At 46.6% G+C, this 20732-nt stretch overlaps 2 protein-coding genes across 10 annotated transcripts in view; one reads left to right on the top strand and one right to left on the bottom strand.

Annotated features, from left to right (window-relative positions):
- The window catches only part of LOC308580541 (uncharacterized protein), an 87250-nt gene that overhangs the window by 66056 nt on the left and 462 nt on the right, over nucleotides 1–20732 (top strand). The window contains exons 2-4 of one of the 2 annotated variants that reach the window (XM_081182344.1): nucleotides 12551–12637; nucleotides 15826–15954; nucleotides 17452–20732. The exon at nucleotides 17452–20732 is cut by the window's right edge and continues 462 nt beyond it. In XM_081182344.1, the coding sequence (XP_081038470.1) occupies nucleotides 15837–15954; nucleotides 17452–19388 (2055 nt within the window). In that variant the 5' untranslated portion in view covers nucleotides 12551–12637; nucleotides 15826–15836 and the 3' untranslated portion in view covers nucleotides 19389–20732. Of the gene's footprint in view, nucleotides 1–12514; nucleotides 12638–15825; nucleotides 15955–17451 lie in introns of those variants that run through there. The other variant, XM_081182343.1, reaches the window with a different exon arrangement.
- Nucleotides 375–12394, bottom strand: LOC308580697 (uncharacterized protein). Of its 8 annotated transcripts, none has more exons than XR_014004842.1 (6): nucleotides 10125–10319; nucleotides 7592–8605; nucleotides 7255–7389; nucleotides 6239–6362; nucleotides 3776–5355; nucleotides 375–992 (listed from the first exon to the last, which is right to left on the bottom strand). XR_014004842.1 is itself a non-coding variant. In XM_081182740.1 (5 exons), the coding sequence occupies exons 2-5, from the start codon at nucleotides 8396–8398 to the stop codon at nucleotides 4757–4759; spliced, it is 1665 nt and encodes a 554-aa protein (XP_081038866.1). In that variant the 5' UTR covers nucleotides 8399–8605; nucleotides 12181–12394; the 3' UTR covers nucleotides 3624–4756. The 8 variants fall into 8 exon arrangements, 6 of the variants coding, with proteins under 6 accessions (XP_081038866.1, XP_081038862.1, XP_081038863.1 ...); XR_014004843.1 differs by having other exon boundaries at nucleotides 4536–5355; XM_081182740.1 differs by lacking the exons at nucleotides 375–992; nucleotides 10125–10319 and adding an exon at nucleotides 12181–12394 and having other exon boundaries at nucleotides 3624–5355.

Here is a 20732-nt window from a genome sequence, read left to right as displayed (position 1 = left end):
AGCCAATAAAGCAAGATGAGCACCACAACCCCAGAGTCGGGCATGACTGGACCTAATGGTCAGGGGTCCCTTTACCTTTACCTAATGGACATCATAATAATTGACACAACATGTAACTGACACTTTAGTGTGTTAGTATTGGGTTTCAGTTCAGTTCCCGGCTGGAGAGGTGACGCGCAGCTATGGCAGGAGCCTCTCTGCTGCGCCTTTCCGCTGCTCCCTGACCTGCTCTTTGGGGCTGGTGGTGGGCTTCCCCCCGCCAGCCCCAAAGAGCAGGTCGAAAGGAACCTGAAGCCTGGAGAGCGAGAGGGGTCAGTGCACACCGACCCCTCTCGCTCTCCAGGCTTCCAAGGTAGCCGCCTGAACTGAAAATTTAATAAAAAAAATAATTCGGGAGCGTCAACTCAGCATTAACAGGGAACCTGTGAGTATTGTAGAACTGGGGTTTTTGTGGTGTGAGCTCAGTTTGGAAGTCTTGCCCGGGAACCAGACTGAAGATATTAAGAAACTGGTGATCGGGGCGGGACAAAGAGACCTTCTAAAGTCAGCCAGAGCTGTGGATTCAGGGCTCCCCATAGCTGCCACACACCTAATGCGTGGAGGATTTTAATAAGGCGGGTATTTTGGTAGAAATGGGGAATGGTCATAGCTCATTTGCAGAGTAACTGCTTTGCGTACGCTCAATCCGTGGCATCTCTTGGTAGGTCTCAGAGAGACCCCTGCCTGGAATCCTGGACAGCCACGGCCAGTCAGTGTGGCAACTGTATGCCGGATGGACCCAACGGCCTGGTTTGGGCAGCTTCCTCTGTTCCTTCTGTCTCCTCATATGAAGTGAGTGATGACAAACGCTTTCCCCAAAGCAAGCGGGTTCCTGCGTCAAGGCTTCCCTGTGCATCCACTGGTGGCTCACGAGCTGCGATTTCCAAGCGAAACTCCACCCGCACTTGTCGCACTGGTAAGGTCTCTTCCGCATGTGGGTGTTAGGAGTCATTCTGCAAAGAAACAGAAAAGATGGTTGTAACTTTAAGAACTGTTTCTGTGAGTGGTTTTCTAGGCTGATTAGGTACAGCTGGTGATGAGTACAAAAGGAGGAGGAGTTGCAGTTTGAATTTGCCTGCAGAGAGAGGCAAATTCCCACATGCTTTGTGTTTGTTGTTTTGTGGAGCTGTAATAAAACCTTTGTTTGAGTCTTTTACACCGGTCTCGTGGTTCTGTCGTCGGCCACCAGAAGAAACCCCCCTCTAACAGGTTATGGGCACCAGTCCTGAGTGGGCAGAGACAGAGCGTGGAAAAGAACCCAGAGATTGGAAGTGACTCAGGGTTTCTCAAGCAGCTGGCTGTGTGAAGGCGTCGGCAGGGAGTGTCTGAGACCAGGAGCCAAACAAGTCTTCAAGCCACGTGTGAGTGAAGACTGAGTGGAAAGCTGAAAGCTGGGTGGAGCCATGGCTGGACTTGGAGCTGGAGCTCAAGGGGGAGCTTCATGTTTTCCAGTAGAGAAACTGGGAGAATCCAATTATATGTCATGGAGTTTACAGATGCATTTTTAAAGAAAGACTGTTATTGTTAACCCTCCTGTAAAAGATGAGGATGAAGAAGTAGATGAAGCAGACCAAAGGCTGGAGGACAAAGCATTTGCCAATCTAATTTTGAGTTTAGAGAAGTCTCAGTTATCTCATGTGCAAGACCTTGAAACAGCAAGTGAGATTTGGAAAGCTTTGAGAGCAATACACATTAGAGATACTGCTGGCAGCAAAATTACTCTAATGAGAGCTCTGTACCGAGCCAGACTAAGTGAGGGTGAATGTGTTTCAAAACACCTTCCAAGAATGTGTGTTTTATTTTCACAGGAGGAGCCGGTATACTTGGGTATACTTGTTAAAACACAAAAGTGAAACTGGTCAACTGATTAAAAATTGGGTCAACTATATAGAAAGGAAGTTTCCCTACAAAGATACCCAACTGCAGAGTGACCATGGAGGCAAGTTCATGTCTGAAGCCCCCCAGATACGGTTGAAAAAACGTGGTATTAGTCACTGTAAATCGTGTCGCTTTTCACCCGAAGAAAATTCAATTGCAAAACGCAAGATAAGGTCTTTACAAACAATGCTAGATTCTATGTTATGTGAGTCTGGCTTATCCAGGAAGTTTTGAGGGGAAGCAACTCTCTGTGCTAATTACATACAGAACAGATTGTTTCATTCTACCATAAACAATACCCCTCATTTTTTGCTTTATGGAAAAAAGCCTTTTTTGGACCAACTTTTGGTTGTTGGGCTTGGGTTCACATCCCAAAAGGACAGAGAAGGAAAGGAGATCCCAAGGCAAAGAGACTTAGATTTGTTGGCTATCAAAGTTGGTCAAAGGGGTATCGTTTTGCACTAGGGCGTGGCAGAGTTGTGATATCAAGACATGCAAAGTTTTGTGAGCAAGATGGTTGGGCTCATTTACATGGAAATTCAGAAGTTTTATCTTCAGATGATACAGATAAATTTGTGAAATCTGAGGAAGAAAAGCCACAAATTCAAGGAAGTTCTGAAAGTGATAGTGATGAGGAATCAGGGGATGAGAGTCCCAGTACACAATCTCCTAAAGCTGAACCAATTTCTCCTGAGCAAGATGAATTAAAAGGGGAAGATAGTTCAGAGGGGGAAAGTGTTCAAGTTAGAAGATCACAAAGAAGCAATAAGGGGGTGCCTGCAGAAAGGTTTACTATACAAGAAGTTAAAACTGTTGAGGTGAAGAAAGAACCTTGTGATTATGAGGAGGTTTTAAAGTTACCACACCAGGAAATAGTAATGTGGGAAAATGCAATGAGAGCAGAAATGAAATCTTTGGCAGAACATAATGTGTTTACTATTGAGCCATTGTCAGAAGGAGAAAAGGCAGTGGGCTGTAGATGGGTGTATAAAATAAAACACTTGGCAGATGGTAGCGTTAAGTACAAAGCTAGGCAGGTAGCACGAGGCTTTACGCAAAGAAAAGGTGAAAGTTTTGATGAAACCTTTTCTCCTACTGCAAGGAGCAAACATGTATGTTTATTGCTAGCTATTGCAGCACAACGTGGGTTTAAAGTAAATCATTTTGATATTGAAACAGCTTATCTTAACACAAAACTGCACGAAGAATTTTTTTATGAATCAAGCACCAGGATTTGAGGCAGGCGAACAGAATTCTGTATATAGGTTACACAAAGCAATCTATGGGCTCAAACAATCAGCTAGAAATTGGAACAAGTGTCTCAATAATGCTTTACAAAATCTTGGCTTTAAAAGTAGCTTAGCTGATAATTGCTTGTACACTAAAGGAAAGGGTGATAAACAATAATTATGTTTGTCTTATGTTGATGATTTGCTTTATTCTACAAAAAATGCCAAGCAAGTGCAAAAATTTGCAGAACAACTAAGAAAGGAATTTAAAGTAAGAGATTTGGGACCAGTGAAAAATTATCTCGGTCTAGAAATTCAAAGGACAAACGATGGAAGTTTTTTGTTGAGTCAAAAAGATAAAATAATGGAATTTCTAGAAAGAACAATATGCAAAATAGCAAGGGAGCAAAAATCCCAATGGAAACAGGTTTTTTCAATAATGAAGGAGAATGCACAGAACCAGTAAATCCTGAAATGTACCGTTCAATAGTTGGAAGTTTATTATACATTTCATTGTGGAACAGACCAGATTTGAGTTATGCAGTTGGAATACTGAGCAGACTAGTAAGCTACCCCACAGAAAATGCCTGGAAGGGTTTAAAACGTATTTTCTGGTATCCAAATCTTACACTTGATTATTGTTTAAGATTACCATCTTCAGGGTCTACAAAATTGCAGTGTTACGTTGACAGCGATTCGGCCAACCTGCCTGATAGAAAATCCATTTCTGGCATGGTGTTTCAATTTGGGGATTTCTTGATAGGTTGGAAATCCAAAGAGCAAGGAATCGAGACCACGTCTTCAACAGAGGCTGAATACTGTGCTTTATCGGAGTTGTGTAATGAAATAAAATACTACGTTCAAATCCTCAATGATTTAGATATACAATGTGATTATCCAGTTCAAATATGGGAAGAAAATCAAGCTGTAATAACTTTGTCTGGGTCTGAGCAGTTCAACAGTAAATCAAAACATTTGGAGATTAAAGATCAGAATGTAAGTGAAAATGTTAAACAAAACCTGATAATGCTGAAATACTGTGAGAGCATGTAAAACGTGGCTGATATATTTACGAAAGCACTAACTTTTGAGAAACATGCACAGCTAGTGACAAAATTAGGAATTGTTGTGCATGATGTATAAATATGTTTTGTATATGTTTAAAGTACTGTTTTGTTTCTGTTTCTGTTTGAATGAGAGGGGGTGTTAGGAGTCATACAGAAAAAATGATTGTAACTTTGAGAACTGTTTCTGTGAGTGGTTTTCTAGGCTGATTAGGTACAGCTGGTGATGAGTATCAAAAGAGGAGAAATTGCAGTTTGAATTTGCCTGCAGAGAGATAACTCCAACATGCTTTGTGTTTGTTGTTTTGTATAGCTGTAATAAAACCTTTGTTGGAGTGTTTTACACCGGTCTCATGGTTCTGTCGTCCGCCACCAGAAGAAAACCCCCCTCTAATGGTGGGTTCTCTTATGTCAGAGAAGGTCTGACTTGTAGCTGGAGCTCTTCCCGTAGACAGAGCGCTTCTACGGCTTCCCCTCCATGTGGACCCTCTGGTACTGGACGAGCTGGGAGTTGCAGCGGAAGCTCTTTCCGTACGAGGGACACTGTTAGGGCTCCTCCTTGAAGTGCTTCTTGCCGTGCGCGACGAGGCGCGAGTTGCACATGTAGCTTTTCCCGCAGGCTGAGCACTTGTAGGGCTTCTCCCCCGTGTGGGTTCTCTCGTGGATGGTGAGGGCGGACTTCTGCCGGAAGCCTTTCCCGCAGGCTGAGCACTTGTAGGGCTTCTCGCCTGTGTGGGTCATCACGTGCATGACCAGGCTCCAATTGCGGCTGAAGCTCTTCCCGCATGTGGCACAGCTGTAGGGCTTCTCCCCAGTGTGCTTCCTCTCGTGGATGATCAGGTGCGACGGGCCGTCAAAGTTCTTCCCGCAGTAAGAGCACTGGTGCAGTTTCGTGGCCTCTTGGGTCCACGGGTGCTGCAGAAGGTGGACGGTGCAAGAGATGGACTTGCTCAGCCTGTTCTTGGGGCGGTTCTTCTTCTGCTTTCTTGGTCTTGGCTGATGCTCGGAAGTCTCTTCCCGCTCCTCGCCCCAGGAAGGTGTCTTCTCCGCTGTTCTCCTTTGGAAGCAGCTCTGCAAAGTCGCCACTTCCATGGCTTTCTCGAGTGGGGGTTTTTCCTCTTGCCGTTCATCGACCTGCCAGCAATCTGTTAAGAAGTGTGGGGGGGAGAGGAACCGTAGAATGAGCAAGTTGCCAAAACCACAAAATTATGATGGATGTCAAAATAGGCTTAATGCTTAATGGCTCCGTAATGTCAAACCAGGCTTCGAACGTACAGATGTTAAAAATATAAACATCTATAATCAAAATACGCAATAGAACAAATTAAAGCAGAAGTAATCCTTACCGACCTCTGCCCAAAATTTACATATGCTTCAGGTTACAGATGCTTCAGGTTACAGACTCCACTAACCCAGAAATAGTACCTCAGGTTAAGAACTTTGCTTCAGGATGAGAACAGAACTCATCCTGCGGTGGCAGGGCCACAGCAGGAGGCCCCATTAGCTAAAGTGGTGCTTCAGTTTGAGAACAGACCTCCGGAACGAATTAAGTACGTAACCAGAGGTACCACTGTATTATGTATTTTGATCTTCAGAGGAAAGGCGCTAAACAAATTTTATAAAATAAATAAATATTGCATGTGAAAATGCCAGTGTTTTAGCTATGCACATCCAAAAGCCGGTTTACTTGCGTCTAACTGATGCGCGACTACGCATGCGTAGGTGGTGACCTAGAAATGGTCGGGAAAAGAGGCGAGGCAGGGCCATAATGGGGAAGAGTGAGCTTATGCACACTCCGCCATCGCAGACAGTGACCCAGAATGCCAGCCCCGTGCAAATCAGGAAAGGCCTGCCTTGTACGGGCTGGGAGGGTAAAAAGCATTTTCTTGTGTCCAACCTGAATCACCTTGGCGCACAACAAATCAATCCGACAGATGCACAGAGAGCAGAGCTAAAGAGCCAAATCTAGAATACAATTTAATGGAAAAACTCACAACAGATTGGGATAGGGAGAATGTGTGTTTTTACCCAAAGGGGCCTTGTTTTCATAATTCTGCAGGACTTCCCTGGGCTCAAGTCTTCGGCCTGGATCCAGCAAGGAATGTTCTCCTTTGGGAGTGCACACTGCCCCCTCTTCAATGGCCCCCAGTCCCTGAAAGAGAGTAACACTTTCCATTCAACCTCGGCGGGACACCTGCATTCTGCACCAGCTGGAGTTTCTGGACAAGTCCCAAGGGCAGCCCCAAACAGAAAGCATCCTCTGGAAAAATAATCTCTCAAATGACCTGTTGATGGCATTTTACCATTGTACTGTGGAGAGTGTATTAACTTATGGTCTGTGTGTGTGTGTGGTTTGGGAGCTGCGCGGTCAGGGAAAAAACAATGCTGTCCAGGGTTGTAAAGACTGCGCAGAGAAAAATTGGGTGCTCTCTTCCCCCCCCTTGGATCAAATCTATGCTTCCAGTTGTCATAAGAAAGCTGCAGAGATAGCGCAGGATAGTGCGAACGCTGGAAATGATCTCTTTCAGCTTCTGCCTTCTGGAAGAAGGTCCAGGGTTATAAAGACTAGGACTAGCCTCCTGAGAAACAGTTTCTATCCAATGCAATTTTGGTATAAAACACAGTGTAAGATAGTCTCTATGGGAGTATATTGTATTTAACTATGGGGTATCAGAGTTTTTAGGGGGTTAACCAGGCTGGGATAGCAGGCTTGTTGGTTTTTGAATGTCTGGTGTAGATTTTTTCAATTTCGTTGTTCTGTATGGGACAATGAAAATAAAGATTATCGTGTAGTAATCAAGCCTCAAGGATACCAATGCAATGAACAAATGCGACCAGGCTTGTGAAATGCGGCCCAGTATTTTTATGGATTATCAGTTGTTTTTATAGGCAGTTTGTACTTTATCTCATGTACTGCAGACCATTTTACCGCTCCTGGTAGTTTCTTAAAAAGTTAAATAAAGATACAAATTTGAATACTGGTTTGCAAGCTAATGGCCACATTTTTAACCCCTTTGTCAACTCTGGACAAATGCTTCTCTCACCTGCCCTCCCGCTTTCTCCGCCTCCTGGTGCCTCAGGAGGAATTCCTCGGCCAGGGCCAGGACGCAGCCCTCTGAGCTTCCCTGCTTTTCTCCTTCGGTGACACAAGCAGCCCCCTCTGCAATGGTCCTCAGTCCCTGAAAGAGGAGGAGAAAACATTTTTCCTATTCAGCCCCAGCAGAGCAAGAGAGAACATGTTCACTTCTTGGCATTATCCCTGGCATTAATCTCCGGGGAGCCACGACCGTTCATTGGGTGATCCAGGAGTCGTGTTCTTAAGCAAAATGGCCACTTCTTTAACCCCTTTGTTGACTCTGGACCCCCAAATGCTTCTCTCACCTGCCCTCCCGCTTTCTCCGCCTCCTGGTGCCCGAGGAGGAATTCCTCTGCCAGGGCCAGGGCCTGGAGGCAGCCCTCTGAGCCTCGCTCCTTCACCCAGCTCCCCATTTCCGAGGGCAGGACAGCCAGGAACTGCTCCAGGATCACCAGGTCCAGAATCTGCTCCTTGGTGTGCTTCTCTGGCCTCAGCCACTGATGGCAAAGCTCCCTCAGGAGCCTGTAGACCTCGCGAGGGCCCTGGGCGTCCTGGTAGCAGAGCTGCCGGAAGAGCTGGCGATGAGCCTCAGAGCTGCTGACGTCCTCCGTCTTGATTTCCTTTGCTTGCCTGATGTTTCCCTGGCTGGCAGCGTCTGGTCTGGAAGCAGCCGGCTGAGCTGTTCCTGGAGGCAGACTGGTCTTGTTGTCTCCTGCTCCAGCCCACTGGCTGGGAGTGGCTGCTCCCTCAAAGGAGGACCCAGAAGGCTTCACCTCACCCCATGCCCCATCCCCTGGGAGCTGTGGGCTTCCTTCTCCCCCAGAGTGTGGGACCTGCACAGTCCGGAGGAATTCCTGCCACTGGGCTTCCCATTGCCGGGACGAGAGCTCCTCTTCCGGCTCCTCTTTGATACACTGTGGCTCCGTCAAGCTCAGATGCAGGCCCTCTGTGCCCCCAAGGCAGACAGTCCCTTCCGGTGCCATCTCTGGTGCCAGCCTTGCCAATTCTGCCTGCTCCATTTTAATTCCTGCCTCCGCACCGGCCTCTGCTGCGCACTGGACCTGAAGACCCAGAGAGGCTGCTGGGATTTCTGCTCCCTGCTCTGCAGCCATTTTCACTCAGAGGGAGATGTCCCTCAGTCGTCTTCTGTGTAAGGGACAAAATGTTTCCCCTGTTAATTTGTGGGTCAGCGCAAGAATGAGGTTCCTGGGAGCATGTGACGGAGTGTTGCCTCTCAGTCTCTGCTGAAGTCTCTGGCCAAAGAAGGGTCACATGGAAGCTGAAATCTTTCCCCAACTTCTGGCAAAAGCTTCTTTACGCTGAAAGAAATGGGAATCAAAACAGACAAAAGTGAGGCAACTGATGGAACAGGGCGCTCTGGAGGCCCCATTTGCACTAAACATTTAAAGTGGGATGAAACCGCTTTAAAAAGACACCATTTCCCCAAATTATACTGGGAGTTGTAGTTTGTCAAGGGTGCTGGGTGTTGCTAGGAAGCCCCTATTCACACAGCTACAATTTCCAGTGTGGCTTAAGAAGCAATCCTTCATCCCAGGGAACTCTGGGAGTTCTGCAGGGGGGAAAGGAAGATTCCAGGCACTGACTGACATCAGTTCTCCAAGGTTCCGGGCAAAGGTGTCTCCCCCGAAATCAAGGATTGAAGTGTGACATTCTGCGTGCAGGTGCTCTACCACTGATCTGTAGTCCCTTTCCTTTGAGATTAAGTAAGATTCTCGTCCTCATGGTTCTGTGAAGAGCTATTTAAATGATTAGGAAGTGTCATTATCTCAAATTGGTCTCTCTGCTTGCGGGATCGTCGGCTCTCAGGCTTTTAGGCAAGGAACAGTCACAGCCTTAAGCCAAATCCCTTCCCTTAATCAACCATTAAGATTTCTTTTGCATATGAGCAACCGGGGGGGGGGGGGATGAGAATGCTGGTGTACCCACAGGTGAAGGGGCGCTTGGGACTGTCACACCAACAGGCAAGCAGCTCTCCAGGATTTCAGACAGGGCCTGCTTTTACCTGGAGATGCCCAGGATTGAATGCAAGAAGTTCCGCATGCACTCCTTCCCTGAGCGGTGATCCCTCCCTTCATAATAATAAAAAAATTTATTTATACCCCGCCCTCCCCGGCCAAGACCAGGCTCAGGGCGGCTAACAACCAATAATAAAACAAGTTGATTGAAATACAACTTAAAAACAAGATTAAAATACAACATTAAAACATTAAGATGCAGCCTCATCACAGGAGAAAGGAAAAAAGAAAGGGGGGGAGTCAAATTGATTCCAAGCCAAAGGCCAGGTGGAACAACTGTCTTACAGGCCCTGCAGAAAGAAATCAGATCCTGCAGGGCCCTGGTCTCATGAGACAGAGCGTTCCACTAGGCTGGAGCCAATGTTGAAAAGGCCCTGGCTCTGGTTGAGGCTAATCTGACTTCCTTAGGGTCCGGGACCTCTAGGGTGTTGCTATATATGGACCCTCAAAGAAAGACCCTGGTCCTCATGAACTTTAAACTGGAGACAAGGAAGCTGCCTCCCCCGAATCAGACCAATGCTAGAGAATGAAGGGGATTTGCGGGGTTCACGGGCAGCGGCTCCCCTCCCCTCTTCTGCACCCCATCTCAACACACAGGCTCCCCATCCATTGTGAAACCACAACGGACCCTGCTTAGCTTTGCAAATGTATTTTGAGGTTTTATTGCTCCCTGCAGCAGAAGTCTGTCTGTTTCTCCCTCTTGCACTGGGTCCTTCCACTTCCCAGCTGTCTTCCCCCACCTTCCTTCTCAGCCTGGCCATGGCCTCCCAAGGAAGACCATGCCTGTCACCCCACCTCGCACCTTTCTAACTCACAGGGATGGGTCTCCTATTCTTTCCCCACCACTGGGGAACACAAAAGAGAACGGACAGGAAGGTGCGCTGCCCGGGAGATGTCCCCCATGGGGTGCTCACTTCCTCCTTCCTCTCTAGGAATGCATGCTCTGTGGCTTTAACCGTTAAAGGGCCAAACTGGGGCAGAAGTAGCCCTTTCCTGGCTTTCCCCCAGTTCAATGCCATGCCCTCCAATATTTCTCCAATGAAAATTGTTGTTGTTGTTTAGTCGTGTCTGACTCTTTGTGACCCCATGGACCAGAGCACGCCAGGCACTCCTGTCTTCCACTGCCTCCCGCAGTTTGGTCAAACTCATGCTGGTAGCTTCGAGAACACTGTCCCACCATCTCGTCCTCTGTCGTCCCCTTCTCCTTGTGCCCTCCATCTTTCCCAACATCAGGGTCTTTTCCAGGGAGTCTTCTCTTCTCGTGAGGTGGCCAAAGTAATGGAGCCTCAGCTTCAGGATCTGTCCTTCCAGTGAGCACTCTGGGCTGATTTCCTTCAGAATGGATGGGTTTGATCTTCTTGCAGTCCATGGGACTCTCAAGAGTCTCCTCCAGCACCATAATTCAAAAGCATCAATTCTTCGGAGATCAGCCTTCTTTATGGTCCAGGTCTCACTTCCATACATCACTAATGGGAAAACCATAGCTTTAACTATACGGACCTTTGTTGACAAGGAGACGTCTCTGCTTTTTAAGCTGATGAAAATAGGGATGTCCTAAGGAAGAGAGATCAAATCAGGCACCAGGCTGGCTTCTGTAAATCTGGGACTGTCCCTGGAAAATAGGGACACTTGGAGGGTCTGCAAGACAAGCAGGATATCCCCACCCCCAGAGCACCCTTGGGTGGTGCAGTGGTTAGTGTGCAGTACTTAGGCCCTGGGGGAACTGGGCTGAAATCCCCACTCACTCACAATGACCCTGGGAGGAATAAAGCCGCTGTAGCACTCTCTGCCTCACCTACCTCGCAGGGTTGTGAGCCCCACATGGGGCAAACCCCAAAGAAGGAACCCCCACATGGGACAAACCCCCAAGGGCTATCTAGACCAACCGCTGTCAATGCAGGAATCTCATCTACAGCACCCATGACAAATGAGCTGGGATCGCTCAGTTGGTAGAGCGCGGTTGTGGGTTTGAGCCCCAGCTTGGGCGAAAGATGCCTGCATCACAGCAGGTTAGACTAGATGACCCCGGGCCCCCTTTTCCAACTCTGCAATTCTATGATGCCTTATGAGGAACAGCTAAGGGAGCTGGGCATGTTTAGCCTGGAGAAGAGGAGGTTAAGGGGTGATATGATAGCCATGTTCAAATATATAAAAGGATGTCACATAGAGGAGGGAGAAAGGTTGTTTTCTGCTGCTCCAGAGAAGCGGACACGGAGCACTGGATCCAAACTACAAGAAAGAAGATTCCACCTAAACATTAGGAAGAACTTCCTGACAGTAAGAGCTGTTTGACAGTGGAATTTGCTGCCAAGGAGTGTGGTGGAGTCTCCTACTTTGGAGGTCTTTAAGCAGAGGCTTGACAACCATATGTCAGGAGTGCTCTGATGGTGTTTCCTGCTTGGCAGGGGGTTGGACTCGATGGCCCTTGTGGTCTCTTCCAACTCTATGATTCTATGATTGAACTGGGACCTTCTGCAATACAAAGCAGGTGCTCTCCCACTGCGCCATCTTGCAGGTGGGACAGCCAGGTGTTAGCTCAGTCAGTAGGGCAAGAGAATATCAGGTTCGTGGGTTCGAGCCCCAGCTTGGGCGAAAGATTTCTGTAACGCAGGGGTCTAGAACAGACTTCCTCGGTGACGGACTCTTCTTCATTAGAGATTTTAAAGCAAAGGCTCATAGAAGTATAGAATGGGAGAGTCGGAAGGGACCCCAAGGGTCATCTAGTCCAACCCCTGCAACACAGGGATATTTTTCGCCCAAGCTGGGGCTCGAACCCACAACCCTGGATTAAGTCTATTGCTCTACCGACTGAGCTATCCCAGCTCATTTGTCATGGATGCTTTAGTTGAGATTCCTACATTGCGGGGGGTTGGTCTAGATGACCCTCGGGATCCCTTCCGAATCCACGATCTCCTTTGTACGCACGGAAGGCCACAGCTTCAATCCCTCCAAGCAGGACTGCAAAAAGGTCCTCCCATCCCTGAAACCATCGCGAGCCGCTGCCAGCCCGTGTCGGCAATCCCGAGCTAGATGGAGCAAAGCTCTGACAAGCAGCTTCCAACATCTCTCCTTCCCTAGGAGGGTATGCAGCCTCTTTGTCTGAACGTGGAGCCTGCCTCCTGAAAGGGTTAAATAAAGCGAGCCCGGTGTCCTAGAGTGGCCCCGAGAAATCCATTTCCGGTTGCAAACGCCCCTCTCACCCCCCCCACTCTCTACCCTACCCCCCACCCCCACCTTTCCTGGAAGCTGGAGCCCCGTCTGAACGTCGGAAGGCGGCTGCAGGTTCTGCATCTTCCGTGTCTGGGGACGGATCTGGTGAGTCTGGCTCCGGGTGCAAAAAAAAAGAAGGAGAGGCTGCAACGCCCGAAAAAGCTTCAGGCTTTGTAGAAAAGGAGGAGAGAGAGGGGGGGGGGAAACATGCAGCCTGGGGAGTATTATTTATTATTTTTAATTTATTAAATTTCTATACCGCCCTTCATCCAAAAATCATAGGGTGGTTCACAACATAGACTAGTAAAGGACACCCAGTCACCTTCCGTCTGCGCAGCAGAACCTGATGTTGCTCCTCCTTTCACTGCACGCAAGGTCCTTTCTCCTCCTTGTCTCCTATTATTGCTATTTCATAGAATCTTAGACTTGGAAGGGACACCCAGGGGTCCTCTAGTCGGACCCCCTGCAATGCATCAGCTAAAGCATCCATGACAGGTGGCCATCCAAGCTCTGCTTCAAAACCTCCAAGGAAGGAGAGGCCACCACCTCCCCGGGGGAGACGAACAGCTCTTGTTTTATTCAATTTCTATACCCCTCTTTATCCAATTATCCCAGGGTGGTGTGCAACCTTAAGCATATAATTTACACAGAATAATAGTAATAGTAATAGTAATAGTAATAGTAATAGTAATAGTAATAACAGCAACAAATGGGGCTGGTGATGGGAGTTCTTGGTCAAAGCAGCTGTCAGGTGCCAGGTGGGGGGGTTGGGAGAGCTCTGCATGGCGTGCAGAAAAGTGGATATGGAAAAGCCCCCCACCCTCCTCTAAAAGAAGGCCCTCCTTCCTGCAGTGCGTCGTTAACCTATGGAACTCGCTGCCACAGGAGGCAGGGCCTGCCGCCAACCCTGATGACCTTTCAGAGGGACAAATTTATGGAGGAGAAGGCTATCAATGGGTACTAGCTCTAAGGCATGGGTAGGCATGGATCCAGGGGCCGGATCCGGCCCAATCGCCTTCTAAATCCGGCCCGTGGACGGTCCAGGAATCAGTGTGTTTTTACATGAGTAGATTGTGTCTTTTTATTTAAAATGCATCTCTGGGTTATTTGTGGGGCATAGGAATTCATTCATTCCCCCACCCTAAAGAAAAATATAGTCCGGCCCCCCACAAGGTCTGAGAGACAGTGGACCGGCCCCCTGCTGAAAAAGTTTGCTGACCCCTGCTCTAAGGGCTGTGATTCCCCTCCATGGTCCAAGGCAGTACAATGGTGCCTCAGGTTACATATGCTTCAGGTTACATACGCTTCAGGATACAGACTCCGCTAACCCAGAAATAGTGCTTCAGGTTAAGAACTTTGCTTCAGGATGAGAACAGAAATTGTGCTCCGGTGGCGCGGCAGCAACAGGAGGCCCCATTAGCTAAAGTGGTGCTTCAGGTTAAGAACAGTTTCAGGTTAAGAACAGACCTCCGGACCAAATTAAGTACTTAACCCGAGGTACCACTGTAATGCTTCTGAATACCAGCTGCTGGAAATCAGAGCAGGGGATATTTTCTGTTGTGCTTGTGGGTTTGCCACAGACATCTGCTTGATGACTCTGAGAACAGGACGCTGGTCCAGATTACAAGTTTTTAAGAGCATAATCTGGCTGCTGCCGGGTTACAGACTCCTGTCATGATCTCTTTATGAATACGGTACTTCTGTGGTATATGGAAATGGACCATACGTTTAAGAAGATTGGAAAATGTTTATTGAATATATGGGGGGGGGTACGGGGAATTGTGTATTTTTGAAAACGTTGACAGCATTAAGATAAATTCAACAATGTAAATAAGTTTTGATGGATGTAATAATGGAATACCGAACGGTTTGGTCTATGTAAAATATGCAGGTATTTATGGTATGCAAAATGAACCATGGAAAGAGAAGAAGGGAAGTCGTTGATGTTTTAAGTTTGTTTAAATGAATACTCTAAATTGTAAAATAGAAAAAACACAGACACACGAAAAAGGGACCTGCAATAATTCCTATAGTCCAAGAATGTTCCAGTAAAACAGGGTATGTTACAAGAATTTCTTAACAGAGGGAAGGGAGGGAAAAGCACATTACCGTAGTTGATTTGTTTTGGTTTTTTTAAAATATTACTATAATGTAGAGCCTTTCAACAGAAATAGTCACAGGCAGTTTTTTTCTTTCTTTCCTATTTATTACTACTTCTGTGTTCTACATTGGAGGAGTTTGAGGTGATGGACGTGGCTCTTCTCTCCATTTTATGCTCACAACCACCCTGTGAGATAGGTTAGGCTGACAGGCAGTGACTGGACCAGGACATTCATGAGCTTCATGGCTGAGTGAGGATTTGAACCCAGGTCCCAGTCCAACAGTCTAACCGCTGCATTGTGTTGAGTCTATTGTTTTACACAAAACACACACACCCTAATATTAAAAAAATACATAATAAATAGAAACATTATATAATAAATAGAAACATTAAAACAATTACCATAGATAGCATAATTAAAAATGGCTTTAAAATGATTTAACTCATCAGCTGCTAAAAGCCCAGCAAAAATGGTAAATTTCCCCTGGTTTCTGAAAGAATGCAAGGTTATGGTGGTCGTTCCACAGAATCCCATTAAAATCCCAGTCCCTTTTTGCAAGAATCAAAAAGCAAAGATGTAAAACTTTTATGATAGGGTTGCCGTATTTCAAAAAGTTACCCTGAATAAACGGACACAAAAGTTGTCGGCTTTTTTTGGCAAGTTGTTTTAATGGAAATCGGCAGAAACGACATTGCTGACATGGATTGTCTGGGAAATTCTGAATGTATGGCAACCATATTTTATGATATCCTCCCAATATTTTAGTTGTTATAGTTATTTTGGGAGGTGCCCCATGGAGGTTGCTGGCTAAAATACAAAGTGACATCTGGGGTTTTGAATTCTTTTCCCAAACTGCAAGCTCGGAGATGAAGACGAAAACCCCTGATGGCCTTGTTTATTTATCATGTTTGACCATAGTTAAACAATGGTTTAACATTACTGTGAGCACTGCTGGATACAAGTTGATGAAATTTGCAGGGGCTTCGCTTTTCCCTTGCTGGTAGTTTGCTGCCAGGAGCTAAGCTGCCTTAGCGTTATATACAAACCTTGGTTTTATGTCTTGTTTGCCTCCGAACAAATCACGAGTCCCCCCCCCCCCCTTCTTCCTGTGGAGCTTCCTATCTTGTTGTATCTAGGACTGAAGTTTTACGAATCTCATTCTTTCTTTTTTCTCAACCCGCTTCCGCAAAGATGACAGGAACATGGCAGAGATCACGGCACAGCATATCCAAGAGGAAAGCCCCGGGTTCGAAGAAATGTTCATGGCTTCCACCAGACGATCCCACGCAAGCCTGGCCCTCCAGAATGCGGTCGATGAATGTGAGTTCCATTCAAACTTGGATAGAGCTCCATTCTAAATTTGTTTCTTTGTTTTAAAGCGCATCTAAACTGCTCTGTGTTTTAAAGATCCCTAAATGGCATTCAAAAATATGAAAAAAATTAAATAAAACGGTATCCTAAAAAACAGAATACGAGTTTCGCACGCCATAATACGCTAATAGTAATATCTTGTTTTAAATGTTTTAGTTGTTTCTGAGTTGTTGTTTTTTCAAAATAATTTTTATTAGTTTTTAATTACAATAATCCAATAATAGCCTCATTATAACAATGCCAAATTATAATACAGTTACTAATACCAATCATTCAGATGCCAAATTATAAAATTTAGTCATCCCCCCCCCCGCATGCTAGAATTGATGGTTTGATGATTTACTTTATTTCTGCGTTCCAAAATCTTATTAATTTCAACTACACTCCTGTCAAAATAACAATCCCTTATAAAATAACTGCAATATTAACGACTTCCGTTCGTATTGACACATTAAGGGATTTATAAATCTACAGGTGAAGCATTCAAACTATATCCTTGTTCTTCCTGTGTGTGACAATTATTTTGCCCATGATGTTTCTTCCTCTCCTTGTAAAATGTTTAGTCTATCTTTTCCCGGTTGTTGCTGTTCTCCATCCTGCCTTGGGCGGAGCTAACATCCCACTGTTGTTTCAGAAGTTCTCCATTGCTCCGCCCCTTGCTTCGTTGTTTTGCAACTTTAACAGCAGCTGCAAAAATCACAATGTCCCAATAAATATCCTGTTTTCGCCATTTTTCCTCTCAGCCTGGGAAGGAGAGTGATCTGTGGAACTCAGTAATCACTTTCTAAACAAGCATCACAAAGTGATTTACACAGTTAAAAACTCATTACTGTTTCTGAGTTTTTAATTGTGTAAATCACTTTGAGATGGTGGTTTAGAAGGTTATTAATAAATCAATGTTAATAATAACTAAAGTAATAATAGCAACAGGGACGCGGGTGCACTGTGGGTTAAACCACAGAGCCTAGCACTTGATGATCAGAAGGTCAGCAGTCCGAATCCCTGCAACGGGGTGAGCTCCCATTGCTCGGTCCCTGCTCCTGCCAACCTAGCAGTTCGAAAGCACGTCAAAGTGCAAGTAGATAAATACGTACTGCTCTGGCGGGAAGATAAATGGCATTTCCGTGCACTGCTCTGGTTCACCAGAAGCGGCTTAGTCATGCTGGCCACATGACCCGGAAGCTGTACGCCGGCTCCCTCGGCCAATAAAGCGAGATGAGTGCCGCAACCCGAGTCGGCCACGACTGGACCTAATGGTCAGGGGTCCCTTTAATAATAGCAACGGTAGGCCAAATGTCTGAAGAATGCCAAGGTCTGAAGTTGTTCACTAGGTAGGGGTTACTGTTGGTTTACTGGGAGAGGCAAGGTGGTAGAAAGTTTCGGGCAGCTGTTGTATTCTGTAATTGATCTTTCTTCTTTTCCCATCACATTTCTCTTTTATTTCAGCAGGGTGTGTGTGGAAAAGAGAAAGTGATGAGGAAGCCCATCAGGCTTTGGAGGAAAGCATTACATTTCCAGCTATGGTCGAGAACCTTGGGAATCAAGATGGGATAAAGATGCAGGCAGGAAACGAGGCAGATCAGGACTGGGGTGAAACTATTGGTTGTCTGAACAGCGGCTTCTTTGAAATCCCAGCCCATCCAGGAAAACATAAAGGAGGAAGAAGGAACGAGTGCCCGGCGTATTCGGAAAGCTTTAATGATGCACCAGGCCTTCAAATGCATTGGAAAACCCAGACAGGAGACAAACCGTATAAATGCCTGGACTGCGGAAAGAGCTTCAAGCGCAACTCAGAGCTTATTCGACATAAAAGAATCCACACCGGAGAGAAACCTTTCAAATGCCTGGAGTGCGGGAAAAGCTTCACTCAGAGCAGAAACCTTACTTCACATCAGAGGAGTCACACGGGAGAGAAGCCTTATAAATGCCTGGAGTGCGGAAAGTGTTTCAGCCAGGCCGGGATTCTTACTTCACATCAGAGAAGCCACACTGGGGAGAAACCATATCAGTGCCTGGAGTGTGGAAAGTGCTTCAGTCAGAGCGGGATCCTTACCGCACACCAGGGAATGCACACAGGACAGAAACCATTCAAGTGTCTGGAGTGTGGGAAGAGCTTTCGCCAGCAGATCCACCTCACCTCCCACGAAAGAACGCACACCGGAGAGAAGCCCTTTAAATGCCAGCAGTGCGGGAAAAGTTTCCGCCAGCAGATCCACCTTACTTCCCACGAAAGAACGCACACCGGAGAGAAACCGTTCAAATGCCGGGAGTGCGGGAAGAGCTTCAGCCAGAGCTCCCACCTTATCCGACACGAAAGAATCCACACCGGAGAGAAGCCGTTTAACTGCCTGCTGTGCGGGAAGAGCTTTGGCCACAGCGCGGAACTCATTCGACATGAAAGGACTCACACAGGGGAAAAGCCCTTCAGGTGCCAGGTTTGCGGGAAGAGCTTCAGCCGGAGCTCGGAACTTATCCGACACGAGAGAACCCACACGGGAGAGAAACCGTTCAAATGCTTGGAGTGCGGGAAGGAATTCAGTGACAGCACCAACCTCATCAGGCACCAAGTCAGCCACACGGGAGAGAGACCGTATAAGTGTCCAGTGTGCGGGAAGAGCTTCAGCCAGAGCAGGAGCCTTACTTCACATCAGAGAACCCACACCGGGGAGAAGCCGTATCAGTGCCTCGAGTGCGGGAAGTGCTTCAGCCAGAGCGGGATCCTTACTGCGCACCAAGGGATGCACACAGGGCAGAAGCCGTTCAAGTGTCCTGAGTGTGGGAAGAGGTTCCGCCAGCTCATCCACCTCACCTCCCACAAGCGGATCCACACGGGAGAGAAGCCCTTCAAATGCCTGGAGTGCGGCCGGAGCTTCCGCCAGCACATACACCTCACCTGCCACGAGAGGACGCACACCGGCGAGAAGCCCTTCAAGTGCATGGAATGCGGCAAAAGCTTCAGCCACAACTCCATCCTCATCTCTCACGTGAGAACCCACACGGGAGACAAACCCTTCAAATGCCTGGAGTGCGGGAAGAGCTTCACTTGGAGCACGCTCCTTATTAGACACGAGAGAACCCACACGGCGGAGAAGCCGTTCAAATGCCAGCAGTGCGGGAAAAGCTTCCGCGAGAGCTCGCTGCTCAACAAACATCAGAGAAGCCACACCGGGGAGAAGCCGTTCAAATGCTTGGAGTGCGGAAAGAACTTCACTTCGAGCACGCTCCTTATAAGACACCAGCGGGTTCACACAGAGAACCATTTCAGCGCTTGGAGTTTTGAAAGAGCTTCGGCCAGCGCTCAGAACTTCCTAGACATCAAAGAATTCAAGGAGGAGATGATCCACTGCAACGATGAAAACAGTGGAGCGGTTGTCATGCAATAAGCCTTGTTGGGCTCCGGGAATTATTCATGTTGTGGGAAATTTATATATACTGCAGCTTCTGCAAGGGATCAGTTTGCAGCTAATCAGAAATGATTGTAGCAAAGAAAGAGCTTCCGGAATTGCAGAGTCTCCTCTTCAGTTGCATAGATTTTAATGAGTTTTTGCCTGCACAATCATAAAATCTGGCAGTTCTTCCAGGCACTACAGACGTCCTGATTCCTTGAAGGCATAGAGCAGAGGGAAGAAGGTCTCCTAATCTTACGTTGTTGTTTTTTAAGCGTGTATATTTCCTATTGTGCAATCTAAGAAATAGTACTTTCATGTTAGGCCACCACCAAGCAAACTTCTGTGATGTATGAACACTGCTATGTTCCTCTGCTGCCTGTCATTGTATGGAAGTCACTCTCCTATCTCTGGTCCTTTGTCTTCCACATGACTCTTTTAAAAAATACTGTTTTTGCTAGGTGGTTCTGTGCATCATTTGAGGAGCTGGTCACCCTTCAGGTGTGACAGAAGAAGAGACTTATTCACGTCTTGCGGGGGAAACGGCAGGTGGAAACTATTAAGACTAATAGTTTTACTGTCGGCTGAACTTTTGTCAGGAAAGACTGACTTGTGAGGTGGACATAGGTGGTGTTGCGTGTGCAGACCAAATCCTAGTCAGCATGTGTTTGGCTAGATGTATCTGTGTTTTCATCAACGGAGAGAAAAATACCCTTCAGGGAATTTCTGTCATGTGAAAAGAATAAAAACTGTCTTGGTTAATTAGACCCCATAAATGGAGAGTGAAAATCCTGAGGGGAATTTCTGTCATGTATAGGGGGAAATGTCTGGGAGAATCTGGATGTATGGCAACAGTGCCGTTTTTTGCGATCTTCCTTAAAAATAGCACAAAAACTCTTTCAGCAAAAAGTTTGGGCAAAACTAAAAAAGCTCAACAACTTTGGCAAAAAACAAAACGAAAAACCAACCTTAACAACTTTTGTCTCCGGATTTTCGCCTTTTGAAATATGGCACCCCTAGTCACGTAACAAAAAGTATGAAACTCTGTCTTATGGAGAGGAAAAATCCTGAGAGGAATTTCTGTCACGTGACAAAAAAGAAAAGAAAAAAGAATAGAAGCCATCTTATGACTGTGCCCTGGAAGCCTCTATCAATGAAGAGGAAAATCCTGAGGGGAATTTCTATCTTGTGATAAAAAGAATAAAAACTGTCTTGGGGACTCTTTGTCATAGAAGGCTGAGAGGAGAAACTGGTCAGAAAGCAAGACAAAAACCTTATTGACTTTCTCCAGCAATAAGAGAACAGACCTAGGAAACATCCACTCCACTCAGATAAAACTTA

The sequence above is a fragment of the Podarcis bocagei genome (assembly GCF_964188305.1).
Source record: "Podarcis bocagei genome assembly, chromosome: 2".
Lineage (NCBI taxonomy): Eukaryota > Metazoa > Chordata > Lepidosauria > Squamata > Lacertidae > Podarcis > Podarcis bocagei.
The sequence above is the reverse complement of the archived record's forward strand: the minus strand, read 5'-3'. Positions and strand labels throughout refer to the sequence as shown.